The sequence below is a fragment of the Leucopleurus acutus genome (genome assembly GCF_964270905.1).
Source record: "Leucopleurus acutus genome assembly, chromosome: 1".
Taxonomy (NCBI): Eukaryota; Metazoa; Chordata; class Mammalia; order Artiodactyla; family Delphinidae; genus Leucopleurus; species Leucopleurus acutus.
Window position 1 is genome coordinate 92,797,418 of NC_139142.1, and position 16,606 is coordinate 92,814,023.

At 36.0% G+C, this 16,606-nt stretch overlaps 1 protein-coding gene across 2 annotated transcripts in view; it reads right to left on the minus strand.

The window, feature by feature from the left end:
* Positions 1 to 263: 263 nt before the first annotated feature.
* The window catches only part of SPPL2A (signal peptide peptidase like 2A), a 52,510-nt gene continuing 36,167 nt past the window's right edge, over positions 264 to 16,606 (minus strand). For both annotated transcript variants that reach the window (XM_082840960.1, XM_082840959.1), the window contains 3 exons: positions 14,723 to 14,797; positions 12,773 to 12,933; positions 264 to 4,057 (listed from right to left, as the gene is read on the minus strand). In XM_082840960.1, the coding sequence (XP_082697086.1) occupies positions 3,986 to 4,057; positions 12,773 to 12,933; positions 14,723 to 14,797 (308 nt within the window). In that variant the 3' untranslated portion in view covers positions 264 to 3,985. The remainder of the gene's footprint in view (positions 4,058 to 12,772; positions 12,934 to 14,722; positions 14,798 to 16,606) is intronic.

A 16,606-nucleotide genomic window follows, 5' to 3' on the forward strand; every position in this document is an offset into this window, starting at 1 on the left:
ACAGGTAGGATAGTTTCTTGGTAAAAAAAAGTCTATAGATATATCAATTCAATAAATATTTATTAAGAGCTATTATGTGTCAATATAAATTTCCAGTAAATGACACTTATGGAATCTAGGTTTTATGGATAATTTGTCAGATTTAAAATAACCACACAATTTCATAAGTGATTATTATCATTTTCACCTTATGTGAACATGATCTAGTAGCTTTTAGTTCATTTTCAATTATTTTTCACCATTCAAAATAAAACAAACTCAAATTTTATTTTAAAATAGAATTTATTGAATACCATAGTGAATTCAATACATTAAAAAAACTGTTTTTCTTGTCAGTATTGGCACATAATGAAGAGTTCTAAAGCACTGCCAGATTAACACTTCAAAAAATTTTAAATCATGTTCCATAAAAAAATAAAGCCTAGTAGTGCTATTAAAGTACTAATTTACACTAACATATCAAAGTGTTAAAAGAAAAGAATTTCACACTCAAACCTCCATCTAAGAAGTAAAAATTCAGTCATGTACTTTAAAAAAGGTTCTCATATGATCAAAAGACAACAGAAGGTATAAAACAAGCAAAACCCACGTAATTTACATTGACTTGTCTCATTGGGAAATCTCAAGGCTAACCAGATAAACTTTAGATACTGAAAAAAAAATCCATATTCCAAAGCAAAATAAGTTGTTTACTTTTTATGCCTAATCAAAGAAACAAATAATGACATTAAATATTCCACATTTTTTTCTTCTAGTTGCCCCTTAATTGCAAATAATGTAGGACTATTCTAAAAAATTTAGTTAAAAAAATTTTCCCCAATGAACATTTTCTTAGATACAAAAAGCTGTCCTTATGGAAACATTAAACAAGAAAATTTACATATATGATTTTCACTGTAATATGGCCTGTATATTACTCTTATAAATCATTTTGTTTACTCTGAAAATTCAGTAACCCAAATTGTGAGTACTACATAATTTCTTTCAAATTCCAAAAGGTTAAGTCATTTGATTCAGATCTCTTGAATTTATAGAATATCTTTCTTCCAGGAAGCATAAACTGATTTTTACTCAGTATTTTGATTTTATTTTCATTACCCTCCCCTACCTCCTTTAGAATTACCTCTGAGGTAAATAGAGCACTGAAAATAAATTTTTTAAACTGTAAAACGGGTTGTTCGGCATAACAACGTTTTTCCCTTGTTAATGGGAAAATATAAAGCCTTTCAAACTAGTACAATCCACTAGTCTGAAAAGCAATTCCTGTTTGTGAAGTCTCATTAGCTGAGATCAAGTTGACATTTTAGAGACCAAACTTAAATAAATTAGTTTCTGCTTATATCTAAGGCAGAAATTAAAAAAACAAACGAAAACTGGAAAGCTCATTTGTATTTACTCTAAATGTACCATTTCATCAAAATCTCTATGAACATGTAACTAAAATCAATGAATGCCAACAGCAGATGGGTTAAAATTTTCTTCCTTCAAACGAGAAATAAATTGCTGAGTCTACTAATAAGGTATTGCTAATCTAAAAAAAAAATCTACAAGCTAGAAGGAAACATAACATCGTAAAATATCAAAGTCCTTTCCCACAAACCTCATATTTATCTTTGCTGAACTAAACTGAAGTAAAAATCATTGACTTTACAATTTGAGGTATTTAATAATTTGTTTGATAAACTACAAAAATGTTCATAGGGAATTTCTCAGACTTTTTTTTTTTTTGCAGTAAGTAATCTCCTACAATATTTCTTATTGTTTTAAAGACATGTTTAGGAAAAAACCAAACTTCTCTTCCCCTTAAAGTTATTGGCGGTGGGAGGGCAAGAGAGGAAGAAATGATAGTCTTCTAAAGCCAAATTTCCATCTCCGCTATCTTTTGCTTATATTTTGATTCCCCAAATATTTCTGCACTTTATTGTAATTTCTATAAATATTTTCAGTTCAGTTGCTAGAAGGACTAAGTACAATATAAAGTTGATATTGAAGATGGAGAAACTTAAGAAAGTTCACTTTTTATGTTATTTCTATTTAATCTGTAAGATTTAAATAGCAAACTAGAACAAGGTTATACCTTCTTGATAACTAATGGTTGGATAAAGTAGAATTTGCATCAAAGAATTAAGATTCCAGACTTCTAGATGTAAAATTTTCTCTTAACATTCTTCATAAAATGTGGTTGAGGCTTTTGAATATTCTAAAGCTGGGATAAGAGTGCAGATAATTTTACTTAAAAAAGCTGTATTTTGGCAAACATTTTATTGATATTATAAATGAAAATATAGTTGGAGCTTTAACATGGCACTTAATCTGTTCTATCAGAGTCTGCCAAATAAATTAAATTCTTTGGAAAAAATTCAAACTTTATATTATAGAGGCAAAATTAACATGAACTCTTACTTGTCAGATACTTGTCATTTGCCATAAACCAAATGACCCATAAGTGTATTAAGTAGAAAGAAGGGCTGACTGTCAAGGGAGCTTCTACATCTATAAATTACCCAGCAACTTAACAATTAATCAAAAGCATCTAATTCCCTCAAATACTAAATTTAGTTCAAACATCAAAGGTCTGATCCATTTTTAAAGGCATTAGCTTTATCTTTTAATCAGTTAAACTGGCCTTAGGATGAAAAATCATGGATTTGTTCACATATCTTGTACATTATTCACAGAGAAATACAAAATCCTACTGTCTTTGCAATCACTTTTCATTTGGGAATTTCTTAGAGAAAATAAAAGAAAATGGAAAGATAATGTGACCTATGACTCCCAGGATAATGTTCAAGTCCACATCTGAGATTTAGCAAAGAATGAGAAAGATTTTTTCAAGTTGGAAGATACCAAAGTGATTAGTTGGTCTCACATACTCATTTTGCAGATGAGAAAGCTGAGATACAGTTTTATTGCGCTAATAAAATTTACTCAAACTCTTGTAATTAAATTGAGACTAACACCCAGTCTCCTATCTTCTGTCTCCAATTCTTTTCTCTGAAGCACACTTTGTATATTAGTAAACCACTCTCCATCCAAATTTTAAAAAGTTAACAGTGGTTTCCTATGGAGAAAGGAGTAGGGATCAGGGGAAAAAAAGGTAGGGGAGGGGATTATTAGGGATGTTAACACTCAAACAATGAGTCATATGTATTAATACATAATTTAATAAGAAAAATAATTTTTACAAAATATTAAGTCTTAACATTAGCAGAACCAAACTTCAGAGATCAGAAATACCATAGTGGAATTAAATGTTAGTTTAGAAATTTAAGCTACATCTTCAAGGAAACAGCAGAACTGAAAACTGTGGATTTCAGTTTTTGTTTCCTTTTAATGACTAGTTCTATATATTATGTTTCTCTATATCTGGAAAAATATTCTAATATAATACATATGTAGTCTGAAGTAATTTAGGTTCTCAAGTTTAAAAAAGGATTGGGATTTTTTTAAACTTATGCTACAAAAATACACATTTATATATATTCCCAAATTATATATTTCTAACCTCTGCAGTGATAAAAGGTCTAAAATTCCATTGCTGAACTGCCTTCTTACATGGTCTTAAACAGTTGTTTCTATAGAGCATAAAATTTGCATAATTCTTTACAGTAAAATCTGCTCAGAAATTCACTTTGACAAATACTTTTAACTATCATTAGAGTTGAAAGAAAGAGATTTCAGTAAGAAAAGTACAGGGGTGGGTGAAGACTTTTTTTTTAGAAAAATATACTGTATATATTACATCTTAAAAATTACACAGACCATATGCTTTTATTTAATGTGAAGGCACAACTTTAATGTAGTTAAAAGCAAATGTATTTTAATTACTTATCATGTAGTCGTCAGTACCAGCTCTTAAAAATACATATTTGCAAGCACAGCATTGAAGTTTCTTTCAGATTGTCAATTCAAAAGCCAATTTAAAATGGCCAACTCTATTTGTAGAAAGTCAATTGACACATTATTGCAAGTCCACATAATATTATTATTGGACAATCTGTTCACCAGCAGTCACAGGGTTTTCTTCATTTGTTGCATAGTCCAGATGGTCCATCATCTAGGCATAAATAAAAGATGTTAGGAAATGCAAATTTTCAACTTGCCCCCAGCATTCACTAATTTGGCAAAAAGGAGTCCCAGTTTTTAAGAGACACAGAGTGCTCCATGGAACTGAGCACTCCTTTTGGAGCAATGTACTGTTTCAACATCCACACTCCTAAGGAAGGACATGCTCAGAGTCATTACTCTTTCAGGAAGCTTAATCATTAGACTAGGGCCAATCTGATAAGTGCTTTCTCTGGATCTTCCACTATTTCCATCTCCCAATATGAATACTGCCCTGCATGGCAGTGGGAATATCCATCACAAGATATTCCTGATGCTTATTCCAGGACACTATTCCAAGCAGTGTCCACTCCTACAAGTGGAAAAACTAAAAATGGCACCACAAATCACTGTGAGAATACTAGCTGGTTCAGGGACAGTATAACCTGGTTGACACCTTGAATTAACCTTAGGATCATTTAAAAATGATACATGAAATATTAAAAAGACTGTATGACAAAAATTTCTACTAAGGGCAAAGAAATTAAAGTCAAATGATATCTGAAAACAAAAACAAGAATATACTTGCCATAGACTATTTTAGGGGAATTACCAGTTGAACTTCTCTCAAATGATCACTTCAGTTCCTCCCATATTCTCATAAAAATCTTTGCATGTTTGGGAATGAAGGAAGAAACACTTAAATGTTTTCAGTGTTTTTACCCTGTTCTTCAGATAAAACTAATTAAAAATAGGAAAAAAGGGACTTCCCTGGTGATGCAGTGGTTAAGAATCCACCTGCCAATGCAGGTGACACAGGTTCGAGCCCTGGTCCAGGAAGATCCCCCGTGCCACAGAGCAACTAAGCCCGTGCACCACAACTACTGAGCCTGCACTCTAGAGCCCATGAGCCACAACTACTGAGCCCACGTGCCACAACTACTGAGCCCACGAGCTGCAACTACTGAAGCCTGTGCACCAAGAGACCGTGCTCCGCAACAAAGAGAAGACACTGCAATGAGAAGCCCGCACACCACAATGAAGAGTAGCCCCTGCTCGCCGCAACTAGAGAAAGCCCACGTGCAGCAACGACCCAATGCAGCCAAAAATTAATTTAAAAAAATAAAGTGTGACCTATAAAAAAAATAGGAAAAGAAAAAGTGCTTAATGTCTTTCTGAAGATTGGCAAAGATTTTTAGATTGGTGATTAAATTTAAGTATTGTGATGTAGTTTTTCCCTTCTCCTTTACTAAGAAGTAGAAGACAAGCAAGATAAATGTTCCCATTTTTATAAACTGATTCTAAAAGCTTTAGTGTTTTTTGGAAGAGGAAGCAGAGAGAGCAATAATTTTCAAATGGGGTCTCTGGACGTGCCAGACAAAGAAGAATACAAACATGAGCTGAGGCTTTCAGCGGACAACTGTCTCAAGTGACGGAGACAGCTTATAAAACCCAAACCTGCTGATACTCTGTGAGTCATTTCAAGCCCCTAAACAATCAGTTTTGAGGTCCTCTATTTGCCAAAGATATCCCCTAGATTAATGTAGTTGCATATTCATAGCGCTTCTGCAGCAGGTCGGTGGGGGGCGGGGGGTGGCACATAAAAGCCAAATCAAGACAGGTAACAAAAAGACGAAGTTGTTGAAGAGCTGATTTTAGTCACAATTTAAACGAGAGAGGGAAAGAAGAAGCACATAAGATATATTTAGCCTCCCTCTTTTTCTATAGACACTCCAGTGTAAGAGGCTGGAGCTGTGGGGACAGAGAACTGCAGAGGATGTTGGGGAAAAACCCTCTTTCTTCCCCAAGACCTGCTGATCCTGGTAACTATAACCTAATGAAATAATAGCCTACATAACTCTAAGTTATAATGTGCCTCTTCTTTCCTAATCCTCTGGTACCTCATTGGCACTGTAATCTAATCTCTAAATACAGAAATATATTAGTTAAAAAGAAAAAAACTTGCAAAATCAACTTATTGAGAAGTGACATCTCTACTCTGTATTTACTTTTCTTTACTGACTTTTCAAAAAAAAAACACAGAAAAATAAAGAGCAAACTTGAAACAGGATTTTAAAAACACAACTAAAATTAACATAGATAATAAAATTAACCAGAAAATTCATGTAAATTTTTTTCTTAATATTTGTAAATAGGCAAGCTCAATTTAGAAAAGATGTTCTCTGAAACTGGGTCGACTAACCTGGCATTACTGATAGCTCTGAACCAATCTCCAGAAACAGCCTAATAAAATGCTCATTAAAGTGCAGGAACTGGAGAGTTGTTGATAGTACAGCAAAGTTGTTCTAAGTATTTCTGTATTCTGACTTGTCAGTTACAGCTTGTGACTTCTAAAAATAATTAGAAACACTAGTGACATTTAACAGAGACAAACCCACTGTTTACTGGATATTCACAAACTGAAAACTTACTTCCCACCCAGAGTAAAACAGCCCATTGGAGGTTGCTGCATAAATCTAACTCCACTGATTTAGGATTAGAAACAAAAAAAATTCTCCCCAAAGGATGATTTCTATTAATTGTTCTATATGCCAAAGTAATTATGTCACCGCTTAATTTTTCTCCTTAGAGAAAAAACACCTTAACTTTCTCTACACTCATTATAAAATAAGGGAAACTGAATATTGTAGCTCTTAAAGCACTCCAGAAAAATAGTTCATAAAAAATATAGTGTAAGTAGCTTTGAGCTATAGAAAAGAATATACAATTAAGATTTCCAAACTAGTATCATTTAATGAAATCCTATAGGAAACTTTACTTTTTTGATTAGAGAAATTCATGGAAGGGCTGAATGACTCCAAGTAAAATACTAAAGTATCTCTATGAAGTCTCTAAGTTTCAGCAAAAAACAAGGTATAATTTGCCCTTTGAAAACAGTATAAAAAGGTTATCAGGGCTACCCATGAGTTTTAAAAATCTCCAGTGGAAAAGTCCTGCTTTCTACTACTCTTACACTCAATGCTAATATCAGGCATTAGAATGAATCAAATGATAACAGCATAAACAAATGTGCTGTTAATTCTGATTTTAATTTATATTATTTGCTTTACATTTGATTTTTTTTTCAAAACAGTAGCAAAAACTTTTGGTACTTGCAAAAAATGGTTATATATAAAGACTGTAGAGATATGTCTAGTTTAATGTTTCAAAAGTGCCACACTTTTACATACCTTATAACATTTTTGGTAATTTTATGAAGGTTGCTTAAACACAACCCAGAAGTTTACACACACACACAGAAGTGATTAAAGGTCAGTGCCTTAAGGACTGAACATTATAATTGCTTTGCATGAAGAATTTCAATAACATAGACTGAGAAGTTACAGTGTATAAAAACACTGTTATCAGCACTGTGGGTTCCTAACACCTAGGAGCTAATAACTTAAGTGAGGGAAGCATACACAAATATCTACACTACAAGGCAGGTGTCAATAAGTATTTAAAGTCAAAGTCTAAAGAAAATATGGGAAAGGTGAACCTGATTTCAATTGGAGAACTCTTGGATATCTGCTTGGAGAAGGCAGATTTTGAGTTGGGAGTTATATAAGGGATATTCTGGAAAGAGATACTGGAGGTAGGGGGAGAAGAGGGAAAGGATTATTATACTGTTAGCCAAAGAGATGAACCAGTAATGGCCTGAGGGTTGTCTTCAGGGCTGATTCTCAGGCCTCTCCTACACTAAGTCCATACCTAGTCTCCCTTTATTTTCCCAGGCTTGTTGAGGTTCCCTGTTCTACTTCCAAAGCCTCTGCTAGCCTTATCTGATTTCAACATCCACTTGCCTCACTAAGCTTTGGGATAACCTACCTCTATAGATTAGATTCTCCTACCTCCCTGTAAGTCCAACCTCATTTTATGAACGAGGAGTCTTCAGAGATTAAATAATTTGCCAGAACTGATGCCAAAGCTATAATATACTGTCTTCCACAAATGACAACATTTGAGCTAAATTAAGTTGGACTTTAAAGGTTGGACAAAAGGAATGAGAGATTTTCTTCTTCACATTAACAGAAGGCATTACATTCTATAACTTTTAAAAAGGCTAGTTTTTTTGAAAAATAGACTCTCTCCTGGCAGCAGTTTATAATATTCTGCAACTAGCTTGCCTAAAATTTCAGGAAATGTCCATGCTTCATATTTTCTGTGGGAAAATGACCATGTTTAACAAAATCTTTTCTCTGTGGCTTCTGATGGCCTTTTACAAATAAGTTAAAAGGAAGCAGATTTAACAAAGACCCAAAGTTTTAATATCCAAACCAGGAAAGTAGAAATCAGTTAATGAATTGAAAAATAACCACCAAACCAACAAATAAACCAAAACAAGAAAACTCAATTCCTACAAATAATAATAGCAAATACATTTATAGTGCTAACAACGTGCCAGGTACTGTACTAAGCAATTTGCGTCTATTACAGCAACATTCTGAAGCAGGTTGATTATTATCCCATCTTACATTGGAGGAAACTGAGGCACCGAGAAGCTAAGTAACTTGCCTAAGGTCACATGGCTAATAATTAACAAAATCAGAATTCAAACTTAGGCGGTCAGGCACCAGACTCCATGCTTTTTATTACTATGTGGTATTTTATATTCTGAATGTCTTATGTAATAAAATTATGATACCACACTACAAAAGTGAGAAGTGTATTACCAAAATTGTCTTATTTTTTGATACTTTAACATGGATTTTCCTACAATCAACTGTCTTATTTACTGTCTCTGTCTTAGAGTGAAGGCCCTGGAGACCATCCTTCTGTAACTATTTACTATGGCTTTGTGTCCAGCTGCAATGATCTTTAACTTTATATGTAGCTGTTGTGAATCAGAATCATCATTTCTTTCGAGGTCACAATTTTTAAGAATGAAACTTGAATGGTCCAGGGCAGAGCACTTATTCATAGGGAATATAAATGCATCCCTTGGCTGAAGTCCATGCTTACCTACCATCCCCATTCTCCTCAATAAAAAGCATGGAGAGAGAAAGGTGCTATAATAAACCACCGGACCCTTAAAGCTGCATTAAAGGGGAAGGAAAATTTTATAAGTAAAAATAAAATGCTGGTGATGAAAATAACAACAAACATACTTAATTCTGTAAGATAGTACCATGTGCTCTCATTAACTGTCCCAAATTTAAACTTTAACCCTAAACAAAGTTTCCCCATGTTGCTCATCCTCTTTGTCCTGATTTGCCTCATAATCAGTTAATAAGATAAGTGTCCCTAAAAGGAGAAACCTCTTGGCCACAGTTCTGTCCTGAGCCTTTTCTTCTCCCTCTACATTCTCACTCACAGAGTATGCTAGTGACACTCCCAAATTTCTGTCTCTAGCTAGGCCTGTCTCCTGCATATCAGGAGATGTTTATTCAGCTGCTTACTTCTCTTTTCCTGGTAGTCCCATAGGTATTCTGAAATGTCCAACATTGAATCATCTTATCTCTCAAATCTGTTGCCCTTCTTAATCTCAGTGAGTGGTGTCACCATCCACCCACTCAGCTACCCAAGTCAAAAATCTTGGACTCCACTTCCTCTCCCTACACTGAATCTATCACCAGATCACATTAATTATGCCTCTAAATTTCTCTTGACCCTGTTCTCTTCTCTCAATCTCACTACCTTTCTAACTCTGGCTACCACTGCTTCTAATTGTAATAGCTACCTCAAGTTTTGCTCCCTCCTCCAATCCATTTTCTAGATTTCTTAAAACTCTTAAAATGGTCTCCAATATTCTTAGGATAGAGTCCAAGCCCTTGAACGTGGCTTACAATACCCTACAGATTCTTTCCCTTGCTTCCTTCTCCAGTTTTCATCTCCTACTGCTCCCCTATTCTTACTCAATAGGATAGCCAACCTAAACTTCATTTCGTTCCTAAATCTGTCAATGCTCTTCCCTCCAAGCCTTTTTTTTTTTTTTTTTTTTTTTGCACTACACGGGCCTCTCACTGCTGTGGCCTCTCCCATTGAGGAGCACAGGCCCCGGATGCACAGGCTCAGCGGCCATGGCTCACGGGCCTAGCCACTCCGAGGCATGTGGGATCTTCCCGGACCGGGGCACAAACCCGTGTCCCCTGCACTGACAGGCAGGCTCTCAACCACTGTGCCACCAGGGAAGCCCCCTCCAAGCCTTTGAAGTTATGGTTCTCTCAATATGGAAAACATGGCTCAGTCTTAAAGTCTCAACATAAACTTAACATTCTTTTTTTTTCTTTTTGGCTGTGTTGGGTCTTTGTTGCTGTGCACGGGCTTTCTCTAGTTGTGGCCAGCGGGGGCTACTCTTTGTGGCAGTGAGCAGGCTTCTCATTGTGGTGGCTTCTCTTGTTGCAGAGCACAGGCATGCGGGATTCAGTAGTTGTAGCACATGGACTCAGTAGTTGTGGCTCGCGGGCTCTAGAGCGCAGGCTCAGTAGTCGTGGCGCACAGGCTTAGTCGCTCTGTGGCATGTGGCATCTTCCCGGACCAGGCTTGAACCCTTGTCCCCTGCATTGGCAGGCAGATTCTTAACCACTGCACCAACAGGGAAGTCCCATAAACTTAACATTCTTTAAGAAGCTTCCCTTCCTCAAATCACCTTTGACTGTCTCAAAACCATAAGCACTGGGTGTCCCACTTCTAGTTTTCATGGCACCTGCCATAACTAACATTCATCACACTTTATTGTTAGTGACTCTATTTGTATCCTCCACTAGACTCTAACTTTCAAGAGGCCATGAGAGTAGGCCTGCTTCTAACTTGTTCATCTTTTATCAACAGCACATACAACAGTACCTGGCTCAATAGAACTGCTCAATAAACATTTGCTAAGTGAAGAAATAGAAAACTATTTTTAAAACATGATGACAAAGAGCACTTCTTGGGATGTGACTTTCAAAAACTAGTATTAGGGACTTCCCTGGTGGCACAGTGGTTAAGACTCCGTGCTCCCAATGCAGAGGGCACAGGTTCGATCCCTGGTCAGGTAACTAGATCCCACATGCATGCCACAACTAAGAGTTTGCATGCCACAATTAAGGAGTCACAACTAAGGAGCCCACCTGCTGCAACTAAGGAACCTGCCTGCCACAACTAAGACCTGGAGCAACCAACCAAATAAATAAATATTAAAAACAAAACAGAACAAAACAAGTATTAGAGTATGTGTTGTAGGACATACTTTTACTCTTCAAAAATCTATAAAACATTCCACGTGGGTGTCCTCTTTATGGAAGTTACAAGCTGTCTTACTAGTTTAGTCAAGGACCTTGTGGCCATAAACTAATTCTATGTGTATAAATACAAGTTGAGACAATGGCATTGTGAGGTAGGAAAGGCAGGTATTTATCCTAATCTCAAAGAAATTATAAGACTTAACCCAAAGAATTCTAAGCTGGTGCTTTTTTCAATTATAGTAGTCTAACTTAATGTGCTAATCACCTCTTGTTAAATAAAGATGACACTACAGGGCTTCCCTGGTGGCGCAGTGGTTGAGAGTCCGCCTGCCGATGCAGGGGACACGGGTTCGTGCCCCGCTCCGGGAAGATCCCACATGCCGTGGAGTGGCTGGGCCCGTGAGCCATGGCCACTGAGCCTGCGCGTCCGGAGCCTGTGCTCCGCAACGGGAGAGGCCACAACAGTGAGAGGCCTGAGTACCGCAAAAACAAAACAAAACAAAAAAAACCAACCACAAGGTGGATATGAACTTTGAACTGTTTATCTACTAACAGAATTGCAGCCATCTACCCAAAGTATCTCTATTTTTGTTCATGTGATCACTGACATGCATGCATGAGGGTGGATGACAGAGGGTAGTTTGTTGTAATAGGGCAAAGAAGAGCTAACTGCCTCATGAAGGGATCAATGCCATGACCATGACCTCAACAGGCAAGGGTTTCCCAACCCTCTTTAATTTCGAAGCAAACAAACTTTACAGGAATACCAAGAACATTTAGGAAAAGAAGAAAGGGGTTTAACTTCAATGAAGAAATAACTCAAACATGATAGATTCTGGTATCTGATATTCTCTGTTCTAGGAATTTTACAGAAAGGTTAATCTTGATCAATTTAAATCTGAGGGGCTTCCCTGGTGGCGCAGTGGTTGGGGGTCCGCCTGCCGATGCAGGGGACATGGGTTCGGGAGGATCCCACATGCCGCAGAGCGGCTGGGCCCGTGGGCCATGGCCGCTGGGCCTGTGCGTCTGGAACCTGTGCTCTGCAACGGGAGAGGCCGCAGCAGTGAGAGGCCTGCGTACTGGGGAAAAAAAAAAAAAAAAAAAATCTGAAATGAGTGCCCTCTTTCATTTCATTAGGCCCATTTAGATGCTGGAGAGAGTACATTTTATCTGCAAAATCTCAGGACTCTTACTATAAATAGCTAATGTCAGTATCAAAATTTATTACTTAAACAAGGGTTTTATCTTTCATGAAGGCGACTTTTGTGTGGATTTTGAAAACTCACGTTGAAATGCCGTTTTGGTTTTCCCTGATGCCCTCCCATGCTTCTTGGTAGTTTTATCTTGAGTCACCAGAATTCTGGCATCAGATTGCAGTGGGGATGAGAACTGATGATGCAGCAGGTGAATAGTAAGGGGGTAGTAGTGGAAAAAACTTAGGACATCCTGACAAATTCAAGGCAACTTTTTGGCATGTAAAATCTCTGATATATACAAGCAGTTCCCATCCAAAGTTAGGCAGTGTCATAAGATAACTTGGTAACCAAGATATAAGCACATACCTGATAGCCGCTACCTTTCCAGAACTTTTTCATTTCCTTACGTCTCCAAGCAACAACTGAGGCAGTAATAAGTGTGCAAGGTACTAAATAGAGGAGAGCAGGTTGCCCCTTTTTCATCAGCACCAGAACAACAAATGTAAGTATCATACCGACGGCATAGGCTGCAAGAATAATATCAAGCATCAGCAATTTCTATATGCTATCAAAGGTGGATTTTAACTCTGTCACTAAAGTACTGGTTTTCGAATACTTCTAAGGACGTTTTTGCCCTATGACTTCTTTTCATAATTTCCTTATTTTCCTAGATAGTAGTTAGGAGAGACATTCTAAAGAGCTTTTGAAAAATTTGGAAACTGGTTAGTGTTTTCATTATAATTACCCTAATAGTTAATCATTGATAAAGATAATAATTCAAGGAAGCCTCAATTATCTGCCACTATTAAGGACGTTGAGTTGTTCCACATTTTAGGTAACTAAAATCTGTGCCTCTAGGTACTAAAGTTTGCTTTTAAAAATCTTCCTAATATTGATTATATACTTCCTGGTCTTCTTCAACAAGTGCACACCAAATGTCATTTGATCTTTTATTAATGATTGAGGGTCTCATTATGAACACAGGATCTCAGAATATTGGAGCTAGAAGGGCCTTTATGGAAATGCAGTCCACATTCTTGCTTTATAGATGAGACAATGGAGGAGCAGTGAAGTTAAGTGAGTTGCCCAAAGTTACACAGCAGAGTTGACAGTCCTATTAGCTGTCTTTTCATTGAGTTCTTTTATTCTATCACACTGATTGGTGCTGGACTCTAATATGTTAATACCTTTTGGGAGTACTATACTTAATGGCCTCAGACTGCTTTTCTTATTCCTTTATAATTTCCCCTTTTTCATCCTTTCACTTACTTAGCTGTTCTTTCTTACTGTCAGGGTAACTATTTCTAGCAACACCCTTTTCTACCACTAATGTACGCTTTTAATTTACTAGATTTAATTCCACTGTGGAATTGAAAACCTTGCTAGAACCGTATCTAAATGGCTCTGGTGCAGGCCATTTACCTAAGAATAAAGAACTTTGGTGTACAGACTTTGAGATATCTATTTGATATGTTCAGAAGCAGAAAAGTATTTTTTGGCTTACAGCCTGTTCCTGTCTGTTTTCGATAATAGAAATAAAAGGATGAGTGACAACTACCGCTGCTGTCCCAGGTGAAATGTTATTGTGCCATAAATTTATTTATATTAATACATAATTATTGTACCGTATTTTTAAAGATTTATTATTTATTTATTTATTTAATTTTTGGCTGCATCAGATCTCAGTTGCGGCACGTGGGATCTTCATTGAGGCACACAGGATCTTTCGTTGTAGCACACGGGCTTCTCTCTAGCTGTGGCGTACAGGTTCTCTCTCTCTAGTTGTGGCACACATGCTCCAGGGTGCATGGGCTCTGTAGTTGTGGCGTGTGGGCTCTGTAGTTTGCTGTAAGCAGGCTTTCTGAGGTGAGTGAGCTCAGTAGTTGTGACATGTTGTTGTGGCATGTGGGCTTAGTTGCCCCACAGCATGTGGGATCTTAGTTCCCTGACCAGGGATCGAGCCCATGTCCCCTGCATTGGAAGGTGGATTCTTTAACAGTATAGGGACCACCAGGGAAGTCCCTATACTGTATTTTTTAAAAATCTAGTATTATAGAATTTATTGACTACTTATGTGCCATGTGCTTTAATAAGAATTTTATGTGTAGAACCTAAAGTTTTTCTTTCACATATAATTTCCTTTTTAAACCTCCAAAACCTTGTGATATAGGTAGTAAAGTATAATTATCTTTTTGATGGAAAAAATATGTCTGATTCATTCATGGTGAAGAACTAGAATCCAGGACTCCTTATTTTTAGACCTTTTCCTACAGACAGTACAATTCAATATAATAAAAAGAAAAAACAAAAACTTACCAGCTGTGGAGGAAACATAGTATACAGAAGAACCAGCCTGAACATCAAATCTTCTACAGTATGCAATCAACAGGCCTAAAAAAACACTCTACATTATTTTCTTAAAACAACAACAGCAATACAAATTCAACTGTTAACTATGGCAACAGAACATGTTGTATTGTATCTAACCTTCATTTTTGCATCATTAGAACATTAAACTACCTCAAATTCTGGACAAAATTTTACATGCTGATTTTTTAAAACTTAATACCATATATTAAACATTTTCCTAAGCCATCAGTCTTTAAAGATATGATTTTTATTAGCTGCTTAATATTCCATCTCATGGAGAAATTTTTCTAATATTTCTGTGGTATCACTTGTAATGTCTCCTCTTTCATTTATAACTTTACTGATTTGGACCCTCTCTCTTTTTTTCTTGGTTAGTCTAGCTAGAGTTTTGTCAATGTTGTTTATCTTTTTAAAGATTCAACTCTTGGTTTTGTTAATCTTTCCTATTATTTTCCTGTTCTCTATTTATTTTTGCCCTAATCTTTATTATTTCCTTCATTCTGCTAACTTTGGGTTTAGTTTGTTCTTCTTTTTCTAGTTCTTGTAGGTGTAAAGAAAGGTTGTTTATTTGAGATCTTTCTATTTTCTTGATGTATATGCTTATCAGTGTAAACTTCTTAGAACTGCTTTTGCTGCATCCCATAAGTTTTGAAATGTTGTGCTTCTCTTTTCATTTGTCTCACAACACATTTTTACTTCTCTTTTAATATTTTCTTTGATCCACTGGTTGTTCAGGAGTGTGTGTTAATATCCAGGTGTTCGTGAATTTTCCAGTTATCCTCCTGTTACTGATTTCTAGTTTCATTCCACTGTGGTCAGAAAATATACTTGGTATGATTTCAATCTTCTTAAATTTGCTAAGATTTGTTCTGTGGCCTAACATATGATCTATCCTAGAAAACGTTCCCTGTGTGCTTCCAAAACGTGTATTCTGCTGTTGCTGGATGGAATATTCTGTATATGTCTCTAGTCTATTTGGTCTCTAGTGTTGACAAAAATTTTTAAATGTATCATCAAAAAAAATGTATTGAAAGAGCATCAAGGAAGACAATTTCAAATTGTGATCAAAGAAATCTCTTTTCCAAGGAGAATAAAATAATTTGGAATTGTAATACAGAGAGTTCAAATGGCAATGAAATATAAGCTTTAATTTGTAAGCATGCAAGTGTACAGGAAAAAAAAATTTATTACCTATTTAAGAAATGTGTTGAACCTCTCCAAAGAAGAAATCTCAGACTGTATTTATTTGCTAAACACTATTATGAAACAGTAAGAATGACATTCAACTGCTTAAAAATATCAGAAAATAATTTTACTATCTTTATTAGTTGTTTCAGTTAATTAGTTTTGGTCCTTACATAATTAATCAAATACGATTCTTGGTAGTTCCTTGTTATTTTTTACTATATTTGCTGTTTAATCAACATTTCCATACATTAAAAACAGTGATATCCATCCCCCCCAAATTAGAATTTAGCTTTTAGAATTAAGTCACATATTATAAAACACTCTGCTTTTTGGGGAAATATTTGTTAGTGACCTTTGTCATTTACTTCAAGAATGCAGTATTTACATACGATCACACTATTTTCACCAATTCTATGCTATGTGCTTTTTATAGCACATGGTGTGGGACTTGTAAAGTTGGGGATAAGTTTAAAGATATTCAAGAAACCTTAAGTTTACTCAACAGAATGCTTTCCCTACTTAATCAATTATGTGAATGGAGACTCACTGAGCTAAGAGAGCTGCTACACTGGTCTTTGCGATCCAGCTCACACGGCAACACTTTTTGCTTATTTCTCTATCCAGCTTTACTATGTCAATGAA